The 23,959-nt window shown below is 36.9% G+C and overlaps 1 protein-coding gene across 3 annotated transcripts in view; it reads right to left on the reverse strand.

The window, feature by feature from the left end:
* The window catches only part of Ca-Ma2d (Ca[2+] channel Muscle-specific alpha2/delta subunit), a 318,622-nt gene that overhangs the window by 238,987 nt on the left and 55,676 nt on the right, over positions 1-23,959 (reverse strand). For all 3 annotated transcript variants that reach the window (XM_067145019.2, XM_067145020.2, XM_067145018.2), the window contains exon 3: positions 23,088-23,198. In XM_067145019.2, coding sequence (XP_067001120.2) covers positions 23,088-23,198 — 111 coding nt within the window. The remainder of the gene's footprint in view (positions 1-23,087; positions 23,199-23,959) is intronic.

The raw sequence follows: 23,959 nt of genomic DNA on the forward strand, positions 1-23,959 counted from the left end.
TTTCTAAAATTTTGGTTCGTCTTCTTTTAAAAATTTTGCTTACCTCAGAGATTGGTGGAGTACTCAGCGAGAGAAGAGCATGATAGCTCTGTGGAACAAGACGTCAATAAATTTTGAAAACTAGTTACTTTAAATTTATAAATTTTAAGTTTTTAAGAACACTACAGTTAGAAAGAATTATCAAGTGACCTCTCCTCAAGTCTCATTCATATACTAGCTTCTGCGTCTTCCAAACTTTTGGATGCTGTTCTTGTGTGGAGACTTTCTTCTGCTGGTTGTGTGTTATGTTCCAGCTTGCTGCAATCACACTATACTCTCAGTCAGTCCACTACATGGGTGAGCTGAGCTGAAAGTTACCATATTGCCATGGTTGGACTGTAAGGCACTGCTAGGTGGTGTTGGCATACAGTCGGTGTCAACAGCCCTACATCAGTGTTAGTGAAACGGGGGGTCAAGGTGGAATACTTCGATGCATAATGGATGCTCCAGTTGAGAACGGCATCAAGATGTCAGTGTTCTGTCATGAGCTCCTTCGTTCCCAAAATTTAAAGTTTCTTTATTGAGCCCTGGCTCAATTTTAAGTGGGGGAGGATGTGACGTGTGCTACAAGAGTATACATATTTGACCTAATTCCAGTAAATTCTTTATCATTTAAAATTGCATGAAATTTTATCATACGAAATTGTGGCACAGCCTGTACCACATGTGCCAATTTTTCTGGGACTTACACAAGACACAAGCTTCAAGATGTTTCCTAATAAGCGTCTAATTAAAAGTTTAAATTCGATTGGCTGAAATAAATTTAAAGGTAACTCCTGTGCGGTCATTGGTCATTAATTTTACTGTGGCATTTCTGGTTACACCATCCAGTGGTGGGCTACCTTCAGGAAGCACGTTGCAGAGTTTCTGATTTCTGTCTTTGGCATAATGTAGAGTGCACGGATTGTCCAGGAACACTGTGCTCTATGAGAGCTCTGGCTCCTCTTGGGGTAAGCAAATCTTAAATTTCCTAATGTAATTTTATTTTACTTCACCTTTTTTAAATTTGTCACAGAAGTTTACTCATAGATTTTTCTGCCAGAAAACAACTGTAAATTTTTGATGGTGTAAAGAAGTCTTACATCCATCTTCATGATGAAGTGGATAGTCACTCACTAACCTCAGTTCTGTGGCATGTCCTTCGAAGGGTCATGTGAGCAACGTTGCAAGCTAATGTAATAATGTAATATGGGAATCAACATCCATATCATTTTTTAACATCTTTCTTAACCTAAATTTTACTTTTCATTAAGCTTGGCCTCAGTAAATCTGTTTAGTTTGGAATTATTTTCCCTCGACCTGTATTTTTTGGTGAAGGTGGTCGCTTCACATTAAAAGTATTTTACATGAAATTTTAGAACCAACAAGGTTGTAAGACTACATCTTAACTACTTCTGGGCTTCTTTTCCTATTTTGTGTTTTATGTTAACGGTAGTGTTCATTATTTCATTTTAGATGTTTTTATAATAAATAAGTATTTACTGTAAGTAGATATTAAATAAATTATTCTTTGTTCGAAGTTTCTATTACAAAAGTTCAGCATTTCATAACCTCGCAGGGTTCCTTCCACTTTCCACATCCTGCCGTTATTTTCCATGTATTTTACCTTGTTTAGTTTTGATGTTATGACATCATTTTAATGATTCTAAATTGTATTTAGTGTCCAAATTGTCACCACTACATGAATAAACCCCTCATAGACACTCATAATTCCTTGTGATTGAGGAATATTATAATGTCCTTTATATTGAATTATGAAACAAAGAAAATGGGTGAGGCATATTTTTCCCATGAGTTTTAAAAATAACTATTTAATATAATAAACACATTCACACATCATGGAATGACTTGTACTGATATAAAAATTTGCTATGATGTTTATCTTGCTTGGTTTTGTTATATAGCTTTTGTTTCTTAAGCGCATTTTATTTTTGCCACTTTTTCACAAGTGCATTTAATTGTTACCATTCTTTTTGTGGGACGATATGACAGCACAGTGGTAATTCACAGCATTGCCTGGGCAAAGTATTAAATGCAATTAACGGCATACCCCACCCCGAGCCTATAAAAATTGTCTGTTGTGTATTTTCTCCCAGTTTGCCTTGAACTTTAATACTGAGGTTTTGTACATGCAGTAGTTTATCTATGTTGCGATAAAAAACAAAATAAGCCCTCCCCCCTGCCCTACAATGCCTGTACCCTAGATTCAAAAAAATTATTTACAGATTACTTTCTTCCTTCTTTTATTTTGAACTTTAGTACTGAGTTTCACCAACATTTTTCCATGATGCTGTTGAGCAGAGTTGTTCGCTATGGCAACTTTGTTGTCATGAGAGCAATACTGTGTTCTTGACATGAAATGAGCTGTAGTTTGAAAATTCCAGTTCATGTTTCTCATGCTAGTAGAGGAGGAAGTGACTGATTACTCAACATTCCAGTGCCTGGAGCCAGAACACACCTGTGACTGTTAGCCATAACTCGCCCTTGTTATCAGCTGTGACTCACACGCGTACAGTAATCACATTCAACAGTGTTTTTACGCGTGAATTGTTGTGTGAAGTGTTTCTTAGTGATATGATGGGAAAGAAAAACAGTAGATACGATGCACAATTTAAAATGCCTGTAATAGAATTTGGCAAAAATAATGGCAGTTTCACTGCATCTTGTGACTTTTCCATAGCACCATCACATATGCATTACTGGCAGAAGCAGAAAGAAGAATTACAGTGCACCATAAAAACAACTTTATCATTTTGGTGACAAAAAACCAGGAAGCATCCAGAAATTGAAAAGGAAGTTGTTTGTTACATAAATCAATTGAGAAATGATGGCTTTCAAGTTTAACACGAGATGCTCCACTTGAAGGCTGTAGAAGTAGCAAAAACCTTGAAAATTTGTGATTTTAAAGCAAGCAGAGGGTGGATTTGTCAGTTCAAGAAAAGGAACAATCTTAAGTAGTAAGGTAATATGTTTGATCTTTTCATTTCCATTTTTAATTTAGATCTGCATAATATTCCCTTCCTGTTTTTGAGGTCAAGAAAAGAAAAAAGGGCAGAATTAAGCGAGTAAATATGGTACTTAAAAAGTTATTCTTTTCTCATAAAAACAGTTTCAGTATGGGACAAATAAACAGGTATGCAGGAGTAACTCCTCTTTAAAGAACCTTGGTCCAGCTGGACAGGCTGGTAGTACTGTACCTTTATGTCTACATGCCATTCTCTCTTATCGGCTCATCAGCAAGGTGATGTAATTGTTCATTTGAAGATATTCATCTGATGCTCTCTCGTCTTTAACTAGCTGCCTATTGAACCATCAGCATTGTCATATTTATTTTCCTACTTTATTTTACACTATTGCTTCTGGTTGTATTTAGTTATTTATTGTCATACTTCATTTAGTAGTTGACAAATGATATGTACATATTGGTATAAATATTATGTTGCATTCATTTTGAATTTATGTTGCAAACATTCTAGAAAACAGAACCTAAAAATTGCATTTAAAACCAGTGACACTGGTATATAACCCTTGTACAGTAAAAGTAGCAATAAATACACAAATTTTGGTATATATAAACTGGAATGCCAGGGATGCGGGTCAACTTACGTCAGACGGACTTGCAGGAACTTCTTCATAAGATATACAGAACACTGCAATGCTTTAAAATGTAATTGTTTCTCTGACATGAGTAACCATGACAAAGACTATAATCATAATTATACCACAATAGATCGGGATCTAAAAATTCTACAACATGAACCAAAAGGTCCACTACTCAACATCTTAGAGAATTTTTACATTAGTATGGATCAGTATCAGAATCCAGGTCTCAATTTAAATGAGATAAATGAGAAAAAAAAAGAACACAACACGAGAAACTTTCATTCCAATTATTTTTAGTAAAAAGCAAGACCAAAACAACTCACAATTATTACACTCGGTTTCAGTCACCACCCCCCACATAGTCCCACACTCCTGCAAGTTTCGCCCCATTTCTCCAATCCACCTCCTCCAAATTACACATCGTGTGTCTCAAATGCAGGAGCACGTCAGTGTTTTCTCTGCAGTCAGAAACCACGAGAAGTACAAGTGGATAACGTAAGTTCATCAAAATTTACCTTAAATATTTGCTGCCAGTCACCGTTTTTAAATTCTGAATTTGATTTTTATTATCCACTTTACAGAGTAGAAAACAGATGGTTCAACTTCAATAACAACTTATATATATCAGCCTATGACTGAACATAATAATTAAGTCAACAGTGTACAGATACCAGTTGAACTGCATCAGGGGATGACGAGAATATTGCAACAAAAAGACCACCAGCTTAAAAACTGTTTTAACGACCACCACCTCATAATTTTAATTTTCAATATGTTTTTTAAGGAAAAACTTTTTAACAAGCACTTCATATTGTGTGTCTAATGTTTCTAGATTGTTAATATTTTGCTGAGTATGTCCCTATGCCAGGTCGAAACATCTGAAATTCCATCTTAATTGGATGTAATGTTGAGTATTGACTTGGAGCATAATCAACACAATTTTGTACAATTTGTAAGTAATTAGTTTCCTTTAAAATATTTAATATTTATTTATTATATATATAATATTTAAGTGTAAGAGAGGACCATCAGTCCTAACTTTGCCACTATTAAAGAGAAATAAAAAGTAAAATTTCAAATTCATTCATCTCATGGTTTTCCACAAGCTCCCTCCACCTGTGAGTCAACAAACGTGTAATTAGCGTTTTTTCATAACAAACAGTTTCAGTTGGGATAAATGGAGGTGAACAGATGAGTAACAGCACTTTAAATACTCTTGAATCAGTTGATCTGGTTGATAGTACCTTGTAGCGGTCCCCTGCCAGTGTTATGATGAAGTTATTGGTCCTTTCAGCAGAGGAGTAGTCCTTCAGTATGGCAAACTCAGTGGAAGAGGTGACCCACATTAACCCTGACAGTAACACGTCTATAAATATCGCTTTAGTTACACCACACGCCTAGAAGACGTGCCACTCAAAGCCTATTATTTAAAGTTACGTTACAGTTATCAGACGAAATGAACAAGGAATAGAGGTGGTGGAGGGGATAACTCTCCCCTCCTTATGAGGATTAGATGGCATTCATTCACACGACATGTCAGAAAATCTATGGTGTAATTGTCAGGGTTAATAAAGAAATCTAATCAGACGCTATCTCTTACTACAGTGCTTCAATAAGAAAACTAGTAACCATCTTGCAACTGAAGTTATGATTGTTAGAATATAATTCAAATTTTACAAAGAAACTGTTTCTGAAGGGATTAGAAAATGTATACTTTCTTGGGTACCGGTAGGTCAAAGAAAAGTATCCCAACTTGTGAGGTTGAATTTCTGGGATGTATATTGTGTGGTGTGGTCTCAGAGACTGCCAAATGAATATTAACTAGTAGTTAATGATTAACTAATTAAGACTACGAGGGCTATGCCGAAAGTTTCTAGCAGAGTGTGAGAAATTAATTTTATTTGCAAAAGAACAATTACAACTTTTCAAAATACCGTACTCTCCATTAGCATCTATACATTTTTTCATTCTCTGACACCGCTTATAAAACGTTTCAGCCCAAGCTTCTTTCGGGATGTCACTTAGTGCACTCTCGTACGCTGCAATGGCCTCTTCATCTGACGAAAACTGCTGTCCATGAAATTTTTTCCTTGGTCTTAGGGAACAGAAAGAAGTCACATGGGTCCAAGCCAAGTAAATAAGGTGGATGACATAACACTCGCACTTTTCCCTTTTAGAAAAAGTCCATTGCCCTGGCAGCCCTGTGTGCAGATGCATTGTTGTAATGCAGCAGAAGCTGTGACCTCCATGTGGTGAGGACTTTGGGAAGACAATCATTCACGTACCATTCAGCAATGACTGTACGACGTGTGTACAAGTTCACATGTTTCTTCTTCTTCTTCTTCTTCTTCTTCTTCTTCTTCTTCTTCTTATTATTATTATTATTATTATTATTATTATTATTATTATTATTATTATTATTATTATTATTATTATTATTATTATTATTATTTCTCTCTTTGCGTTTAGGCCATCTGTGGACCACGGTGCTTGTGTTCTAGCTGTGTTTTTGTCTTCGTCTGCCCCTTTTAGCATACTGGATTGTGTTCTTAGTGGCCTCTTGAGCCTTCCTGTTGGCCCAGTATTCCTTCATTTTCTCGCTGAATTCTTTCCTGCGCTCCTCTGACCAATTCCCGGCTCCTTTGTGGCTAGCTGATGTAAGGGATGTTAGGAAAGGTTTAGTTTTGACCATTAAACGGTATGCATTTCTGTCAGTAATGGCGGCTTGATTAATATTAAGCTCTGCAAGATCTTTGTCCACTTGTTTGGTCCAGGGGAATCCAGTAGTTTTGCCTTTGTTAGCAACCTTGAAGATCTTATGGGATAATCTATTAGGATCCATTCTGTATAGGTGTCCATAGAAAGTCAGACGTTTTCTCCTGATGGCATCTAGGAGGTTTTCTTGATGCTGGTAGAGCTCATTGTTGGGTTTGTACCATCGCCTTCCATCTGGTAGGATCCTTGGCCCTATTATTCTTCTCAGGAATTTCCGTTCTTGCACTTCCAGGGCTCTCAGTGGGTTTTTTTTTAGGGATAGGCATTCTGCTGCATAGAGGACTGATGGTCTGACTACTGCATTATAGTGTCTCAGTTTTACATTCTTTGATAAATGCTTTGAGGCATACAGTTTTCTGCAGGCATGGTAGGCCTTGTCTAATTTGATTCTCCTTTGTTCAAGAGCCATCGTTTCACTTAGGTCCTCCGATACCCACTCTCCGAGGTACTTCACATTTTTAGCTCTCTTGATGTGTTTTGTATCACTGACTCTCATTGTTGTAGGGGCATCTTTGATGTTGGTCATAAACTCGGTCTTTCCAATGTTGATCATGAGGCCCGCTTTAGCTGCAATAGAGTGCAGTGTTTGAAGCTGCATAGTGGCCTCATGCATGTCGTTTGCTAATAAAGTAAGGTCATCATTATTATTATTATTATTATTATTATTATTATTATTATTATTATTATTACTAGCAAGATACCCGTGCTTCGCTACGGTATTATACTGAAATTATATTTGAATGCTTATTGTTTTATATATAATCCACCGAAATTCGCGATCTGACTCTTTTTCTGAGAGAATCCGCCAAAATTCGCGATCTGACTCGTTTTCTAATAGATCACGGCAAGTTTTCTCCCATTTTTCAATCTTTCTTTCCCGGGCTAGGTCCAAGTATTCCACCCGGCCACTTGAGTCCCTAAATCTTTGCCATCTTTTCCTATAAGCATTTTTAATATGGAACAAATCCTTCAGGAGATCAGTCGTGGTGTCGTCTTGGGTGCCTTGGTGGTACTGAACCCGCGACCGGACTGCATTCTTAGTCATTACCCATCCAGGATCCGTTTCCAGCACGGTCCGCACATTTGACGACGGTCCAGAACATTATTTTTATTATTATTATTATTATTATTATTATTATTATTATTATTATTATTATTATTATTATTATTATTATAGATGTTCTGGACCCTACAGCAAGATGCAAGACCGCTACTTGGCGGTAAATTACATCTGCTGCCGTTGTCATTGTTGAGAATGTGACCAGCACCATTGTCGCGCGTAGGCAAGTGTGCGGGATTTCTGGCCAAACGAATAACATACTTCCGTGCATTATTGGCCTTATTATAGAGGTGAACAATTGGACGGTCAATCTCATTCCTATCGTTTATTTCAAATGTGTTTAAATTTTTATTTATATGCCAGGAGAATCTACTGTAATCTGAGAACGTTCTCCGAAGGAAAAGGTGGCTGTTGAAAACGAACCCAGGAATAAAAATGATCGGTTTATGATCAGAATAAGTACATCGAAAATCTACAGCCTGTTTCCAGTCATTCGACAGGGTCAGGAATGGAATGAATAAAGCCCCCATCTAGCGGCGACAATAGGAATTGTGACGGCAGTCGAAACCTGTCGCACTCCTCTGGGGCAATGATTAATGGATGACAAATGAAATGAAATTATATTGGACAGTATTGCTGGAATGAATGATGACAGGGAAAACCGGAGTATCCGGAGAAAAACCTGTCCCACCTCCGTTTTGTCCAGCACGAATGTCACATGGAGAGACCGGGATTTGAACCACGGAACCCAGCTGTGAGAGGCCGGCGCCCTGCCGCCTGAGCAAGGGAGGCTCCTTATAAATACATTATGAACAGTAAAATCAATTGGTCTCAACTTCTTTTACACCCCACCGCCGTTAAATTTATTTACCACCCCCACCCCCCAAACTAAAAGAAGGCATGTTTCTTTATGTTTAAAGGAGATTCCAAACAACATTGTTTACGTCTATTACCTTCAGTTTTGAGATTAAAATAATTCACTTTTTTCACTTTCACACTCCTCCCCCCCCCCCAAGTGAATTTTTCGGCAAAAAATACTTGTTTCTTTAATAGTAAAGGATCTTCTAAATACCAATTATCACGACTGTAACTTCTTCAGTTTTTGATTTATGTGACCTCATGAAAGGAATTCAACTCTTTTCACTCCCCCCCGCCAAGATGATTTCCCCCCCAAAACGCGTTTTTCTTTGTTTTTAAAAGAGATCCAAATACCAATTTTCACGTCTGTAACAACTTTAGTTTTTATTGGATGTAAGTATTCGCATACAATTAAGTCAATTAATTTTTCAATTCTTTCACCTCCCCCCCCCCCCCATTCATTGGATTTTCCGAGAATTAGTACTTCTTTACTTTTAAAGCAGATTCCAGATATCAAATTTCACGTCTGTAACATCTTTATTTTTGAGATAACAGTAGCCTCATTAAAAGTCAATTTTCCTCCCCCCCCACCCCCACCACCACCTTCCACTCAAGTGTTATTTCCGAAAACTAAAAATACATGTTTCCTTATTTTTACAGAGATAAAAATACCATTTTTCACTTCTGTAACATGTTAAGTTTCTTGAGATATACTGTATAAATTCTCATTTTAAAATTTCACCCCCTTTTTAGTTCCCCTTAAGAGGAGTTTCCAAAAACAAATCGCCTATGTTTCTTTACATTTACAGGAGATTCCAAATATCACTTTTTACCTCTGTAACATTCTAGGTTTCTCAGATATTCTGTAGATATTGTCTTTCAAAAAATTCACCCAAATATGTCACTCCTGTTTAACCGCCATTAATTGGATTTTCCAAAAACAAAAAAATACGTGTTTCTTTATTTTTAAAGCAGATCCCATATACAAATTTTCAGTTATGTAATATCTTCAGTTTCTGAGATATATGTATCCTCATTAAAAGCATTCAACCCTTTATTCACCCTTTTACACTCCTCCTATTGGGATTTTCCAAAAACAAAAAATACATGCTTCTTTATTTTTAAAGAAGATTCAAAATACCAATTTTCACATCTGTAAACCTTTAAAATTTTAAGATGTAGATACACTCATTTTAAAAATTCACCCCATTTTCACCCCCCATTATTTGGATTTTCCAAAAACGAAAAATACCTGTTTCTTTATTTTTAAAGGAGATCCAAAACACCAATTTTCAGGTCTGTAATATCTTCAGTTTCTGAGATATAAGTATCCTCATTAAATGCATTCAACACATTTTTCACCCCTTTCCACCTTTCCTATTGGGATTTTCCGAAAACAAAGAAATACGTGTTTCTCTATTTTTAATGAAGATTCTAAATACCAATTTTTACATCTGTAAACTTTCAAAGTTTTGAGATATAGATACACTGATTTTAAAAATTCACCCCCCTTTTCACCCTCCCATTAATTGGATTTTCCAAAAACAAAAAAATACGGGTTTCTTTGTTTTTAAAAGAGATCAAAAGTACCAATTTTCAAGTCTGTAATACCTTCAGTTTCTGAGATATAAATACCGGTATCCTGATTAAGGGCATTCAACCCTTTTTTCACACTTTTTCACCCGTCCTATTGGGATTTTCTGAAAACAAAAAAATACGTGTTTCCTTATTTTTAAAGAAGATTCTAAATACCAATTTTTACATTTGTAAACTTTTAAAGTTTTGAGATATAGATACACTCATTTTAAAATTTCACCCCCCTTTTCACCCCCTTAGCGACGGAATATCCAAAAATCCTCTCTTAGCGAGCACCTACATCTTAATATGAATGTATCCCCAAAATTTCATTTCATTATGTCTAGTAGTTTTGGCTCGGCGATGATGAATCAGTCAGTCAGTCAGTCAGTCAGGACAAGCTACTTTATATATATAGACTAGCAAGATACCCGTGCTTCGCTACGGTATTATACTGAAATTATATTTGAATGCTTATTGTTTTATATATAATCCACCGAAATTCGCGATCTGACTCTTTTTCTGAGAGAATCCGCCAAAATTCGCGATCTGACTCGTTTTCTAATAGATCACGGCAAGTTTTCTCCCATTTTTCAATCTTTCTTTCCCGGGCTAGGTCCAAGTATTCCACCCGGCCACTTGAGTCCCTAAATCTTTGCCATCTTTTCCTATAAGCATTTTTAATATGGAACAAATCCTTCAGGAGATCAGTCGTGGTGTCGTCTTGGGTGCCTTGGTGGTACTGAACCCGCGACCGGACTGCATTCTTAGTCATTACCCATCCAGGATCCGTTTCCAGCACGGTCCGCACATTTGACGACGGTCCAGAACATTATTTTTATTATTATTATTATTATTATTATTATTATTATTATTATTATTATTATTATAGATGTTCTGGACCCTACAGCAAGATGCAAGACCGCTACTTGGCGGTAAATTACATCTGCTGCCGTTGTCATTGTTGAGAATGTGACCAGCACCATTGTCGTGCGTAGGCAAGTGTGCGGGATTTCTGGCCAAACGAATAACATACTTCCGTGCATTATTGGCCTTATTATAGAGGTGAACAATTGGACGGTCAATCTCATTCCTATCGTTTATTTCAAATGTGTTTAAATTTTTATTTATATGCCAGGAGAATCTACTGTAATCTGAGAACGTTCTCCGAAGGAAAAGGTGGCTGTTGAAAACGAACCCAGGAATAAAAATGATCGGTTTATGATCAGAATAAGTACATCGAAAATCTACAGCCTGTTTCCAGTCATTCGACAGGGTCAGGAATGGAATGAATAAAGCCCCCATCTAGCGGCGACAATAGGAATTGTGACGGCAGTCGAAACCTGTCGCACTCCTCTGGGGCAATGATTAATGGATGACAAATGAAATGAAATTATATTGGACAGTATTGCTGGAATGAATGATGACAGGGAAAACCGGAGTATCCGGAGAAAAACCTGTCCCACCTCCGTTTTGTCCAGCACGAATGTCACATGGAGAGACCGGGATTTGAACCACGGAACCCAGCTGTGAGAGGCCGGCGCCCTGCCGCCTGAGCAAGGGAGGCTCCTTATAAATACATTATGAACAGTAAAATCAATTGGTCTCAACTTCTTTTACACCCCACCGCCGTTAAATTTATTTACCACCCCCACCCCCCAAACTAAAAGAAGGCATGTTTCTTTATGTTTAAAGGAGATTCCAAACAACATTGTTTACGTCTATTACCTTCAGTTTTGAGATTAAAATAATTCACTTTTTTCACTTTCACACTCCTCCCCCCCCCCAAGTGAATTTTTCGGCAAAAAATACTTGTTTCTTTAATAGTAAAGGATCTTCTAAATACCAATTATCACGACTGTAACTTCTTCAGTTTTTGATTTATGTGACCTCATGAAAGGAATTCAACTCTTTTCACTCCCCCCCGCCAAGATGATTTCCCCCCCAAAACGCGTTTTTCTTTGTTTTTAAAAGAGATCCAAATACCAATTTTCACGTCTGTAACAACTTTAGTTTTTATTGGATGTAAGTATTCGCATACAATTAAGTCAATTAATTTTTCAATTCTTTCACCTCCCCCCCCCCCCCATTCATTGGATTTTCCGAGAATTAGTACTTCTTTACTTTTAAAGCAGATTCCAGATATCAAATTTCACGTCTGTAACATCTTTATTTTTGAGATAACAGTAGCCTCATTAAAAGTCAATTTTCCTCCCCCCCCACCCCCACCACCACCTTCCACTCAAGTGTTATTTCCGAAAACTAAAAATACATGTTTCCTTATTTTTACAGAGATAAAAATACCATTTTTCACTTCTGTAACATGTTAAGTTTCTTGAGATATACTGTATAAATTCTCATTTTAAAATTTCACCCCCTTTTTAGTTCCCCTTAAGAGGAGTTTCCAAAAACAAATCGCCTATGTTTCTTTACATTTACAGGAGATTCCAAATATCACTTTTTACCTCTGTAACATTCTAGGTTTCTCAGATATTCTGTAGATATTGTCTTTCAAAAAATTCACCCAAATATGTCACTCCTGTTTAACCGCCATTAATTGGATTTTCCAAAAACAAAAAAATACGTGTTTCTTTATTTTTAAAGCAGATCCCATATACAAATTTTCAGTTATGTAATATCTTCAGTTTCTGAGATATATGTATCCTCATTAAAAGCATTCAACCCTTTATTCACCCTTTTACACTCCTCCTATTGGGATTTTCCAAAAACAAAAAATACATGCTTCTTTATTTTTAAAGAAGATTCAAAATACCAATTTTCACATCTGTAAACCTTTAAAATTTTAAGATGTAGATACACTCATTTTAAAAATTCACCCCATTTTCACCCCCCATTATTTGGATTTTCCAAAAACGAAAAATACCTGTTTCTTTATTTTTAAAGGAGATCCAAAACACCAATTTTCAGGTCTGTAATATCTTCAGTTTCTGAGATATAAGTATCCTCATTAAATGCATTCAACACATTTTTCACCCCTTTCCACCTTTCCTATTGGGATTTTCCGAAAACAAAGAAATACGTGTTTCTCTATTTTTAATGAAGATTCTAAATACCAATTTTTACATCTGTAAACTTTCAAAGTTTTGAGATATAGATACACTGATTTTAAAAATTCACCCCCCTTTTCACCCTCCCATTAATTGGATTTTCCAAAAACAAAAAAATACGGGTTTCTTTGTTTTTAAAAGAGATCAAAAGTACCAATTTTCAAGTCTGTAATACCTTCAGTTTCTGAGATATAAATACCGGTATCCTGATTAAGGGCATTCAACCCTTTTTTCACACTTTTTCACCCGTCCTATTGGGATTTTCTGAAAACAAAAAAATACGTGTTTCCTTATTTTTAAAGAAGATTCTAAATACCAATTTTTACATTTGTAAACTTTTAAAGTTTTGAGATATAGATACACTCATTTTAAAATTTCACCCCCCTTTTCACCCCCTTAGCGACGGAATATCCAAAAATCCTCTCTTAGCGAGCACCTACATCTTAATATGAATGTATCCCCAAAATTTCATTTCATTATGTCTAGTAGTTTTGGCTCGGCGATGATGAATCAGTCAGTCAGTCAGTCAGTCAGGACAAGCTACTTTATATATATAGACTAGCAAGATACCCGTGCTTCGCTACGGTATTATACTGAAATTATATTTGAATGCTTATTGTTTTATATATAATCCACCGAAATTCGCGATCTGACTCTTTTTCTGAGAGAATCCGCCAAAATTCGCGATCTGACTCGTTTTCTAATAGATCACGGCAAGTTTTCTCCCATTTTTCAATCTTTCTTTCCCGGGCTAGGTCCAAGTATTCCACCCGGCCACTTGAGTCCCTAAATCTTTGCCATCTTTTCCTATAAGCATTTTTAATATGGAACAAATCCTTCAGGAGATCAGTCGTGGTGTCGTCTTGGGTGCCTTGGTGGTACTGAACCCGCGACCGGACTGCATTCTTAGTCATTACCCATCCAGGATCCGTTTCCAGCACGGTCCGCACATTTGACGACGGTCCAGAACATTATTTTTATTATTATTATTATTATTATTATTATTATTATTATTATTATTATTATTATTATTATAGATGTTCTGGACCCTACAGCAAGATGCAAGACCGCTACTTGGCGGTAAATTACATCTGCTGCCGTTGTCATTGTTGAGAATGTGACCAGCACCATTGTCGCGCGTAGGCAAGTGTGCGGGATTTCTGGCCAAACGAATAACATACTTCCGTGCATTATTGGCCTTATTATAGAGGTGAACAATTGGACGGTCAATCTCATTCCTATCGTTTATTTCAAATGTGTTTAAATTTTTATTTATATGCCAGGAGAATCTACTGTAATCTGAGAACGTTCTCCGAAGGAAAAGGTGGCTGTTGAAAACGAACCCAGGAATAAAAATGATCGGTTTATGATCAGAATAAGTACATCGAAAATCTACAGCCTGTTTCCAGTCATTCGACAGGGTCAGGAATGGAATGAATAAAGCCCCCATCTAGCGGCGACAATAGGAATTGTGACGGCAGTCGAAACCTGTCGCACTCCTCTGGGGCAATGATTAATGGATGACAAATGAAATGAAATTATATTGGACAGTATTGCTGGAATGAATGATGACAGGGAAAACCGGAGTATCCGGAGAAAAACCTGTCCCACCTCCGTTTTGTCCAGCACGAATGTCACATGGAGAGACCGGGATTTGAACCACGGAACCCAGCTGTGAGAGGCCGGCGCCCTGCCGCCTGAGCAAGGGAGGCTCCTTATAAATACATTATGAACAGTAAAATCAATTGGTCTCAACTTCTTTTACACCCCACCGCCGTTAAATTTATTTACCACCCCCACCCCCCAAACTAAAAGAAGGCATGTTTCTTTATGTTTAAAGGAGATTCCAAACAACATTGTTTACGTCTATTACCTTCAGTTTTGAGATTAAAATAATTCACTTTTTTCACTTTCACACTCCTCCCCCCCCCCAAGTGAATTTTTCGGCAAAAAATACTTGTTTCTTTAATAGTAAAGGATCTTCTAAATACCAATTATCACGACTGTAACTTCTTCAGTTTTTGATTTATGTGACCTCATGAAAGGAATTCAACTCTTTTCACTCCCCCCCGCCAAGATGATTTCCCCCCCAAAACGCGTTTTTCTTTGTTTTTAAAAGAGATCCAAATACCAATTTTCACGTCTGTAACAACTTTAGTTTTTATTGGATGTAAGTATTCGCATACAATTAAGTCAATTAATTTTTCAATTCTTTCACCTCCCCCCCCCCCCCATTCATTGGATTTTCCGAGAATTAGTACTTCTTTACTTTTAAAGCAGATTCCAGATATCAAATTTCACGTCTGTAACATCTTTATTTTTGAGATAACAGTAGCCTCATTAAAAGTCAATTTTCCTCCCCCCCCACCCCCACCACCACCTTCCACTCAAGTGTTATTTCCGAAAACTAAAAATACATGTTTCCTTATTTTTACAGAGATAAAAATACCATTTTTCACTTCTGTAACATGTTAAGTTTCTTGAGATATACTGTATAAATTCTCATTTTAAAATTTCACCCCCTTTTTAGTTCCCCTTAAGAGGAGTTTCCAAAAACAAATCGCCTATGTTTCTTTACATTTACAGGAGATTCCAAATATCACTTTTTACCTCTGTAACATTCTAGGTTTCTCAGATATTCTGTAGATATTGTCTTTCAAAAAATTCACCCAAATATGTCACTCCTGTTTAACCGCCATTAATTGGATTTTCCAAAAACAAAAAAATACGTGTTTCTTTATTTTTAAAGCAGATCCCATATACAAATTTTCAGTTATGTAATATCTTCAGTTTCTGAGATATATGTATCCTCATTAAAAGCATTCAACCCTTTATTCACCCTTTTACACTCCTCCTATTGGGATTTTCCAAAAACAAAAAATACATGCTTCTTTATTTTTAAAGAAGATTCAAAATACCAATTTTCACATCTGTAAACCTTTAAAATTTTAAGATGTAGATACACTCATTTTAAAAATTCACCCCATTTTCACCCCCCATTATTTGGATTTTCCAAAAACGAAAAATACCTGTTTCTTTATTTTTAAAGGAGATCCAAAACACCAATTTTCAGGTCTGTAATATCTTCAGTTTCTGAGATATAAGTATCCTCATTAAATGCATTCAACACATTTTTCACCCCTTTCCACCTTTCCTATTGGGATTTTCCGAAAACAAAGAAATACGTGTTTCTCTATTTTTAATGAAGATTCTAAATACCAATTTTTACATCTGTAAACTTTCAAAGTTTTGAGATATAGATACACTGATTTTAAAAATTCACCCCCCTTTTCACCCTCCCATTAATTGGATTTTCCAAAAACAAAAAAATACGGGTTTCTTTGTTTTTAAAAGAGATCAAAAGTACCAATTTTCAAGTCTGTAATACCTTCAGTTTCTGAGATATAAATACCGGTATCCTGATTAAGGGCATTCAACCCTTTTTTCACACTTTTTCACCCGTCCTATTGGGATTTTCTGAAAACAAAAAAATACGTGTTTCCTTATTTTTAAAGAAGATTCTAAATACCAATTTTTACATTTGTAAACTTTTAAAGTTTTGAGATATAGATACACTCATTTTAAAATTTCACCCCCCTTTTCACCCCCTTAGCGACGGAATATCCAAAAATCCTCTCTTAGCGAGCACCTACATCTTAATATGAATGTATCCCCAAAATTTCATTTCATTATGTCTAGTAGTTTTGGCTCGGCGATGATGAATCAGTCAGTCAGTCAGTCAGTCAGGACAAGCTACTTTATATATATAGACTAGCAAGATACCCGTGCTTCGCTACGGTATTATACTGAAATTATATTTGAATGCTTATTGTTTTATATATAATCCACCGAAATTCGCGATCTGACTCTTTTTCTGAGAGAATCCGCCAAAATTCGCGATCTGACTCGTTTTCTAATAGATCACGGCAAGTTTTCTCCCATTTTTCAATCTTTCTTTCCCGGGCTAGGTCCAAGTATTCCACCCGGCCACTTGAGTCCCTAAATCTTTGCCATCTTTTCCTATAAGCATTTTTAATATGGAACAAATCCTTCAGGAGATCAGTCGTGGTGTCGTCTTGGGTGCCTTGGTGGTACTGAACCCGCGACCGGACTGCATTCTTAGTCATTACCCATCCAGGATCCGTTTCCAGCACGGTCCGCACATTTGACGACGGTCCAGAACATTATTTTTATTATTATTATTATTATTATTATTATTATTATTATTATTATTATTATTATAGATGTTCTGGACCCTACAGCAAGATGCAAGACCGCTACTTGGCGGTAAATTACATCTGCTGCCGTTGTCATTGTTGAGAATGTGACCAGCACCATTGTCGTGCGTAGGCAAGTGTGCGGGATTTCTGGCCAAACGAATAACATACTTCCATGCATTATTGGCCTTATTATAGAGGTGAACAATTGGACGGTCAATCTCATTCCTATCGTTTATTTCAAATGTGTTTAAATTTTTATTTATATGCCAGGAGAATCTACTGTAATCTGAGAACGTTCTCCGAAGGAAAAGGTGGCTGTTGAAAACGAACCCAGGAATAAAAATGATCGGTTTATGATCAGAATAAGTACATCGAAAATCTACAGCCTGTTTCCAGTCATTCGACAGGGTCAGGAATGGAATGAATAAAGCCCCCATCTAGCGGCGACAATAGGAATTGTGACGGCAGTCGAAACCTGTCGCACTCCTCTGGGGCAATGATTAATGGATGACAAATGAAATGAAATTATATTGGACAGTATTGCTGGAATGAATGATGACAGGGAAAACCGGAGTATCCGGAGAAAAACCTGTCCCACCTCCGTTTTGTCCAGCACGAATGTCACATGGAGAGACCGGGATTTGAACCACGGAACCCAGCTGTGAGAGGCCGGCGCCCTGCCGCCTGAGCAAGGGAGGCTCCTTATAAATACATTATGAACAGTAAAATCAATTGGTCTCAACTTCTTTTACACCCCACCGCCGTTAAATTTATTTACCACCCCCACCCCCCAAACTAAAAGAAGGCATGTTTCTTTATGTTTAAAGGAGATTCCAAACAACATTGTTTACGTCTATTACCTTCAGTTTTGAGATTAAAATAATTCACTTTTTTCACTTTCACACTCCTCCCCCCCCCCAAGTGAATTTTTCGGCAAAAAATACTTGTTTCTTTAATAGTAAAGGATCTTCTAAATACCAATTATCACGACTGTAACTTCTTCAGTTTTTGATTTATGTGACCTCATGAAAGGAATTCAACTCTTTTCACTCCCCCCCGCCAAGATGATTTCCCCCCCAAAACGCGTTTTTCTTTGTTTTTAAAAGAGATCCAAATACCAATTTTCACGTCTGTAACAACTTTAGTTTTTATTGGATGTAAGTATTCGCATACAATTAAGTCAATTAATTTTTCAATTCTTTCACCTCCCCCCCCCCCCCATTCATTGGATTTTCCGAGAATTAGTACTTCTTTACTTTTAAAGCAGATTCCAGATATCAAATTTCACGTCTGTAACATCTTTATTTTTGAGATAACAGTAGCCTCATTAAAAGTCAATTTTCCTCCCCCCCCACCCCCACCACCACCTTCCACTCAAGTGTTATTTCCGAAAACTAAAAATACATGTTTCCTTATTTTTACAGAGATAAAAATACCATTTTTCACTTCTGTAACATGTTAAGTTTCTTGAGATATACTGTATAAATTCTCATTTTAAAATTTCACCCCCTTTTTAGTTCCCCTTAAGAGGAGTTTCCAAAAACAAATCGCCTATGTTTCTTTACATTTACAGGAGATTCCAAATATCACTTTTTACCTCTGTAACATTCTAGGTTTCTCAGATATTCTGTAGATATTGTCTTTCAAAAAATTCACCCAAATATGTCACTCCTGTTTAACCGCCATTAATTGGATTTTCCAAAAACAAAAAAATACGTGTTTCTTTATTTTTAAAGCAGATCCCATATACAAATTTTCAGTTATGTAATATCTTCAGTTTCTGAGATATATGTATCCTCATTAAAAGCATTCAACCCTTTATTCACCCTTTTACACTCCTCCTATTGGGATTTTCCAAAAACAAAAAATACATGCTTCTTTATTTTTAAAGAAGATTCAAAATACCAATTTTCACATCTGTAAACCTTTAAAATTTTAAGATGTAGATACACTCATTTTAAAAATTCACCCCATTTTCACCCCCCATTATTTGGATTTTCCAAAAACGAAAAATACCTGTTTCTTTATTTTTAAAGGAGATCCAAAACACCAATTTTCAGGTCTGTAATATCTTCAGTTTCTGAGATATAAGTATCCTCATTAAATGCATTCAACACATTTTTCACCCCTTTCCACCTTTCCTATTGGGATTTTCCGAAAACAAAGAAATACGTGTTTCTCTATTTTTAATGAAGATTCTAAATACCAATTTTTACATCTGTAAACTTTCAAAGTTTTGAGATATAGATACACTGATTTTAAAAATTCACCCCCCTTTTCACCCTCCCATTAATTGGATTTTCCAAAAACAAAAAAATACGGGTTTCTTTGTTTTTAAAAGAGATCAAAAGTACCAATTTTCAAGTCTGTAATACCTTCAGTTTCTGAGATATAAATACCGGTATCCTGATTAAGGGCATTCAACCCTTTTTTCACACTTTTTCACCCGTCCTATTGGGATTTTCTGAAAACAAAAAAATACGTGTTTCCTTATTTTTAAAGAAGATTCTAAATACCAATTTTTACATTTGTAAACTTTTAAAGTTTTGAGATATAGATACACTCATTTTAAAATTTCACCCCCCTTTTCACCCCCTTAGCGACGGAATATCCAAAAATCCTCTCTTAGCGAGCACCTACATCTTAATATGAATGTATCCCCAAAATTTCATTTCATTATGTCTAGTAGTTTTGGCTCGGCGATGATGAATCAGTCAGTCAGTCAGTCAGTCAGGACAAGCTACTTTATATATATAGATTACTAGCAAGATACCCGTGCTTCGCTACGGTATTATAGGCCTACTGAAATTTATAATTGAATGCTTATTGTTTTATATAATCCTCCGAAATTCGCGATCTGACTCGTTTTCTGCGAGAATCCACCAAAATTCCCGATCTGACTCGTTTTCTATTATTTTACGGCACGTTTCCTCCCATTTTTCAATCTTCCTTTTCAACAATCGATTTCGTACTTCCCGGTTTAGGCTCAGGTATTCCTCCCGTTCAGTTGGGTCCGTAAATCTGTGCCATCTTTTCCTATAATCATTTTTAATATGGATAAAATCCTTCAGGAGATCCAGCGTGGTGTCATATTGGGTGCCTTGGCGGCACTGAACCCGCGGCCAGGCTGCATTCTTAGTCATTACCCGTCCAGGAGCCGTTTCCAGCGCGGTCCGCACATTTGACGACGGTCCGGAACATTATTATTATTATTATTATTATTATTATTATTATTATTATTATTATTATTATTATTATTATTATTATTATTATTATTATTATTATGTGTTGCTGGAATGGCTGATGACAGGGAAAACCGGAGTATCCGGAGAAAAACCTATCCCGCCTCCGTTTTGTCCAGCACGAATGACACATGGAGCGAACGGGATTTGAACCACGGAACCCAGCTGTGAGAGGCCGGCACGCTTGCGTCTGAGCAACGGAGGATCCTTATAAGTACATTAATAACAGTAAAATCAATTGGTCTCACCTCCTTCTACACCCCACCGCCGTTAAGTTTATTTACCGCCACTCCCCCCCCCCCCCCACGAAAAAATAAAAGAAGGCTTGTTTCTTTATGTTTAAGGGAGATTCCAAACACCAATGTTCACGTCTATTACCTTCAGCTTTGAGATATAAGTATCCCCATAAAAATAATTTACTTTTTGCACTTCATTTCACACTACTCCCCCCCTCCCCAAGTGAATTTTCCCGCAAAAAATACTTGTTTCTTCAATAGTAAAGGATCTTCTAAATACCAATTATCACGCTCAAAATTCTTCAGTTTTTGATTTATGTGCCCTCATTAAAGGAATTCAACTCCTTTACACTCCCGCCCTCCAAGATTGGTGGTGACGGTAGTGTTGAGAATAAGCTTGTGGTCTAATAGACTGCACCTCGCAGTTGAAGGCAAAGGTAAACCTCCTTACAGATTATGAAAATGATTTCAGTCTTAGAGCCTATACTATGAAGCATGTCTTGTAAGTAAGTAACGTTTTTAAATATGGCTGCCACAGAACTTCGGTCCTTGTTCAATGTATGCCTGCTCAGTACGTACATTTGAAGGCTATCCACAAATGCCATTTTGGAAGCATTCGCCCTAATTTACTGTACACTTATTTGTGCATATTGAAAATGCCTCTAAAAATTAATGGTCCGACCGAGTGCAAAGTATGCACTGTGATTCGTTTTCTAAATGCAAAATACGTGAAGGCTGCTGAAATTCATCAGTAGATTATTGAAGTGTATGGGGAACACACTATGAGCAAAGGAATGGTAAGACAATGGGTTAGAGCATTTAAAGAAGACCATACTAATGTCATGATGAGAAATATAGTGGGCGACTGTCTGTCATTACTGAAATTTATTCCATGTTGACATTGGTTTTAGTACGGTACTGCTCTGCACAACTCAGCACCACCACCACCCCCACCAGCATCATCATCATCATTTTCCAACTCCAGTTTCCCAGGTGAGGTGTACAAGCACTTGCCATCTCCTCCTGTCTTCATATATCTTCTGTTCCAGGACATCTTCCCATCCTAGACCTCTCTCCACCTTGACTTCCCTGTTGGTCTTTCTCCTTGGACAGTAGAGCCCAACTTGGAAGGTTTGATCCTGGCTAACTCCGATGGTATTTGAAGGTGCTCAAATACGTCAGCCTTGTCTTGATAGATTTACTGGCACGTAAAAGAAACCCTTCGGGACAATATTCCGTTACTTTGGTGTCTCTGAAAACAATGAAAGAAGTCATTAGAACGTTGGTGACTACCGCTTGCTCTTGCATGCAGGAGGTCAGCACCACGACATCCTAAAAACGCATTCGGTGGGACCGTTAATTGTCAGAGACATTTGCTACTCCTAGAGCTTTCAACTGGAGCATCTCATGGGAAACTCGAAAGCCATTATTTCTCAATTGATTTATGTAAGAAACAACTTCCTTTTCAATTTCTGGATGCTTCCCGCTTTTTGGTCCCCGAAATGATAAAGTTGGTACCCTGTAATTCTTCTTTCTGCTTCCGCCAGTAACGCACGTGTGATGGGGCTACGGAAAATTCACGAGATGCAGCACGATTGCCGTTATTTTCAGCTAATTCTATTACACGCAGTTTAAATTGTGCATCGTAACTACTGTTTTTCTCTCCATACACATAACTATCAAACACTTCGCACAACAATTCACATGTAAGAACACCGCTGAAAGCAACCTTAGTGCAGTTGCTGACACATCAGGCGGCAGATTACTATGAGGATGGAATTCAGAAGCTGGTTTCACGATATGAAGTGCTCGGAACTTATGTTTAGAAATAGTTTAAACTAGGCTACCACTGATTCTTAAGCGGAGGCAATTTCCACTAAATTTGGCCTTTTCTGTCGCAGGCAACAAGGCTCAGGGACAAACTTTACAAAACTTTACATAGATTTGGGATGAACAATCTCCACTCCAATGTCTACCCATGGATAACTGTAGGACTATGGAGTAACTTAAGAGTTCGCAGATCCATAAACGTCAAAGTACAACTCCCATCTACAGCTACACTCAATATGGTTCATGAGGATATTTCATAATTCCTGTTACGATTCTATACAATAGACATGTACGTAACATGGAAAGTGTAACTGTTGTTCTTAAGATATATTGGCATATTCATTTCAAATTTCCAATTACATTTTACATACTAGCAATCCATTGAATTTGTTTAATGAGACTTGAGAACCTATGTTTTATGTATTAGCTGCCACTGCTTTTCTTCTTTTCTTTCTTGGATCATGATATATTCAGTTTGATCACTTAAAAGATTCTTTCTTTAAAGAAATGTCTTTTACTTATTTTCTTCAATAAACTCCAATAAACCATGGCTCAGAGAAGTTAAATTCTTACTACCGTACCTGAATTGCATCTATTCTCCACTTCAACATCCTTCCAACATTATCATTGATGGAATTGAGCAATTTTCTTCCATCTTTAATCTGTACACGTGCATTCAGTCGTTTATAATTCTGAAAAGGAAAAAAAAAATTACATGAATAACGTTTACATACATACATACATAGATACATACGTCATTGTAGACCGTTATGCCTTTCAGCGTTCAGTCTGTAAGCCTCTGTGAATTGACTAAATGTCACCACAATCCTCTATTTGCAACTAGTGCTGTGGCCTCATTTAGTTCTATACCTCTTATCTTTAAATCGTTAGAAACTGAGTCTAACCATCATCGTCTTGGTCTCCCTCTACTCCTCTCACCCTCCATAACAGAGTCCATTATTCTCCTAGGTAACCTATCCTCCTCCATTCGCCTCACATGACCCCACCACCAAAGCCGGTTTATACGTACAGCTTCATCCATCGAGTTCACTCCTAACTTAGCCTTTATCTCCTCATTCCGAGTATCCTCCTGCCTTCCCTGTTTGTACCAGCAATCATTCTCGCTACTTTCATGTCTGTTACTTCTAACTTATGAATAAGATAACCTGAGTCCACCCAGCTTTCGCTCCCGTTAAGCAAAGTTGGTCTGAAAACAGCGCGACGTAAATATAGTTCCATCTGGGAGCTGACTTCCTTCTTACAGAATACTGTTGATCGCAACTGCGAGCTTACTGCATTGGCTTTACTGCACTTTGATTCAATTGCACTTATTATATTACCATCCTAAATACCTGAAAATGTATACCTGCTCCAGCTTTATATTCCCAATTTGACATTCAGTTCTCTTGAATTTCTTACCTACTGACATCAATTTAGTCTTAGAAAGGCTAAT

The sequence above is a fragment of the Anabrus simplex genome, chromosome 4 (assembly GCF_040414725.1).
Source record: "Anabrus simplex isolate iqAnaSimp1 chromosome 4, ASM4041472v1, whole genome shotgun sequence".
NCBI lineage: Eukaryota > Metazoa > Arthropoda > Insecta > Orthoptera > Tettigoniidae > Anabrus > Anabrus simplex.